The 3,968-nt window shown below is 34.6% G+C and overlaps 1 protein-coding gene across 1 annotated transcript in view; it reads right to left on the reverse strand.

The window, feature by feature from the left end:
- Positions 1-578: 578 nt before the first annotated feature.
- Positions 579-3,968, reverse strand: part of LOC137648522 (prisilkin-39-like) — a 4,474-nt gene continuing 1,084 nt past the window's right edge. The window contains exon 2 of the mRNA XM_068381447.1: positions 579-1,156. Within this exon, the coding sequence (XP_068237548.1) occupies positions 668-1,156 (489 nt within the window). The 3' untranslated portion in view covers positions 579-667. The remainder of the gene's footprint in view (positions 1,157-3,968) is intronic.

Here is a 3,968-nt window from a genome sequence, read left to right on the forward strand (position 1 = left end):
ATGAGGTAAAATAGTTTCTTCATGAGAAGTAAAATAAATTAAGTGAAGGTATGCAATGTTGCTGATGTTGAAAGGCAATTTTTTTAATGCATAACCAAAAAATTTGGATTATTGGAACCGTATGTTAAAAGATAGAAAATTTATTATAGTTTACAGAAAAAATACCAACTTCGTATATAGTATATATACCTGTATATACACACTCGTGCTTATATATATATATATATATATATATATATATATATATATATATATATATATATATATATATATATACATATATATATATATATATATATATATATATATATATATATATATATGTGTGTGTGTGTGTGTGTGTGTGTGTGTGTATGCATGAATGAAAATGTCAATATCTAGTATACTTTCTTGACCCAGGCAGATTCCAGTTCGCATTTGACCGTTTGTCTAATGACTATGAGTGAACCATGGACCCATCAAACGTGGCCTAAGAGCTATATACTCCCTCACAGAATTCATACATGTGCAGATATTGGAAAATGTCATGAATAAGGATATGAATAAGACTCATGAATAATTGCTGCAGCAACAGGTAAGTATTTATTGGTCGAGATATGTAGGTATGAATATATATTTCCTTAAAATTAGGCTTCGTTCGAAGATGACTGGAATTAATGGGGACAGGTTATCGGCCATACCCGTAAGGGAAACCGTAGCCGAAGTTGCCGTGGAATCTGGGCGAGACGTAGGAGTGGCCATGGTAAGGATGATGAGCTACTCCACGGCCATATCCGTATCCGTATACGGGATACCCATAGCCGTAGCCACCGAAGAGGTGTCCTGGCTCGGGATCAGCGCTTCGTTTCCCGATGTAATGACCACGTCGACCGTATCCGTAACCTCCTAAGCCGTATCCACCGTAACCTCCTCCAAGTCCGTATCCACCGTAACCTCCTCCAAGTCCGTAGCCGCCGTAACCTCTTCCTAGCCCAAAGCCACCGAGACCACCGTACGGTCTGCCTAAGTAGCCATACCCGAGGCCACCGTATCCAAGGCCTCTCCCAAGGCCGTAACCATAGCCCCTTCCGAGGCCGTAGCTTCGTCCCAGGCCGTGTCCAGGGTCGGCTGAGCGTTTCTGCTCTGCGGCCACAAAGGCCACCAACAGAATAACAATCTAAAGAAGAAGAAAGTCAACGGTTATAATGGCTTGATTGATTGACTGATTGGTGAATTTTCATATGAAACTGGCGTCACAAGAGCAATGTTTAATTAAGGCTTATAAAGTTGTGCAATATTTTCTATTTCATGATTGATTGATTGGATGACTGATTTAGATAATGAAACTGGTAACTCAACTGCAATGGCCTTTTCTGGTTTTGAAATCAACATTAAACACAAATCAAAAACTAGAAAATATTCAGATACAAATAGTAATGCAATACCCTTCTTATGATTATGACTGAAATTATTAGATATCAAGAAACAGAAAGCCCAAAATGCTTTCTATATAGGAAAACATAAGAGATATTGAATGAATAAAACAGGAATGAATACCAGAATGATGAACTGCAATAAAATTGGCGACTCGGTAAATTGACACCATAGTCCAAGGGTCCGTGCAACCTTCAACTCGTCTAATTTGATATTCAGATTATACTTATCTTTCATTAGTATTTCATATTTCTGATTATGCAAGAATATCCTTTATGTATTATATTATGATATTCCTAAATCGTAATGCCAAGACACTAAACAATGGCCTTGGTAGGAGAGACTCTTTGGCTACGGTATGCAGCTCTTCTAGGAGAAGGACACTCCAAAATCAGACCATTGTTCTCTAGTCTTGGGTAGTGCCATAGCCTCTGTACCATGGTCCTCCACTGTCTTGGGGTAGAGTTCTCTTGCTTGAGGGTACACTCGGGCACATTATTCTATCTAATTCTCTTCCTCTTGCTTTGTTAAAGTTTTTTCATAGTTTATATAGGAGATATTTCTTTTGATGTAACTGTTAAAATATTTTATTTTTCCTTGTTTCCTTTCCTCACTGGGCTATTTTCCTTGTTGGAGCCCCTGGGCTTATAGCATTCAGCTTTTCCAACTAGGGTTGTAGCTTAGCAATTAATAATAATAATAATAATAATAATAATAATAATAATAATAATAATAATAATAATAATAATATTTTCAAAGACAAAAATTTCAGGTCACAATTCATTAATATCATATAACCTTTTCTTTTTCCTATGAAAAAAGGGGCATGGTGGTTAATAAAACTTGCGTCATTAAAACATTAACGTGAATTATTTAACAATATTTAAAACTTTATGTGGCAATATGAATTATATTTCAAATCTAGGGGTTGAATCAGAGGAATTTCAAAAGTTCAAACTTGCAGGTGCCTATCTGTTGAACAAGATGACATAGGCCTCGTTGCATATTTTATATAGGGCTGATATATCTTAACGTCATTACTGATCTTAATATATGTTATATGAATCATTATTATTTCTCAAGTAAAAATTCTCTTCTGCACTGGACTCCTTGTTGGAGCCATCGTTTAAAGGTTCCTTATGAATGACAGAAGCAAGGGAACACAACAGCGTTCTAAAGGCTGACCATATTTCCATATGATCAGCGCCCAAGGCCCCTCTCCATCAAGCTGGGAGCCAGGGTGGGCCAGGCAATGGCTGTTGATGACTCAGCAGATAGACCTATAGGCTCCCCCAAAACCCCATCTTTAGCTCAGGACAGTAAGATGGAAAACACTACGAAAAACTATCGAGTCTAAACAGGTCTCGAACTCCCGTCCATTTGATTGCCAAGCAGGGTTGTAGCTTGGCTAATAATAATAATAATAATAATAATAATAATAATAATAATAATAATAATAATAATAATAATAATAATCTTTAAACGACGGATAAATTATGTCCACTTTTTATTTCTAGAAATTCAAATTTGAATGTAATAGAAAACTTCATGAAAAATTTCCGTCTTGTTCAGGAAATATAAAAAACAATGTTTCCAGATGTCATGTAGCAAATACATTTGCAACTGAATATCTCATAATAAAAAACACAAGTAAATTTGCGAATAAATTTCCAACTGAATATCTCATAATGAAAAATACAAACATTTTTTACGTCAAAATTAGGTCAGTGCTTATGCAAGTGACCTGCATATTTCACAATGATGTATTTTACAAGTTAGAGATAAACAGGCAAACATTAGAAAACACATTCACAAAAAGACTCACCTATATCTATACTTATAAACATGTACGTAACTTATACAACAACAAATGCTCGCCTATATCTTTACTTATAAACATGTACGTAATTTATACAACAACAAATGCTCGCCTACATCTATACTTATAAACATGTACGTAATTTATACAACAACAAATGCTCGCCTATATCTATACTTATAAACATGTACGTAATTTATACAACAACACATGCTCGCCTATATCTCTACTTATAAACATGTACGTAATTTATACAACAACAAATGCTCGCCTATATCTATACTTATAAACATGTACGTAATTCATTCAATAACAAATGCAACCGTTTCTTTCTAGTCCACTTCAGGGCTTTTAAAAGCCTCAGATATATCCTTGATCATGTTTGGGGTTTGACCAGTTTTCATCACCATGCTTGCCAACTGAGGATTGGTGATGGTGGCAGACTTTAGTCTGATTGCTCACAGCAACTCAGCCTAGTATGAGTGGCCCTGACTAGTACAGCTTTGCTGTTCATGGCAATACACAAAACCATTCACTAAGTTAAGGTATCCCCACTCAGAAATAATATGTATATATATATATATATATATATATATATATATATATATATATATATATATGCGTGTGTGTATAATCCACAAATATACATATACATATATATATATATATATATATATATATATATATATATATGTATATTTATACATATATATGTGTGTAATCCATATATATACAT

The sequence above is a fragment of the Palaemon carinicauda genome, chromosome 10 (genome assembly GCF_036898095.1).
Source record: "Palaemon carinicauda isolate YSFRI2023 chromosome 10, ASM3689809v2, whole genome shotgun sequence".
In the NCBI taxonomy this organism is placed as follows: Eukaryota; Metazoa; Arthropoda; class Malacostraca; order Decapoda; family Palaemonidae; genus Palaemon; species Palaemon carinicauda.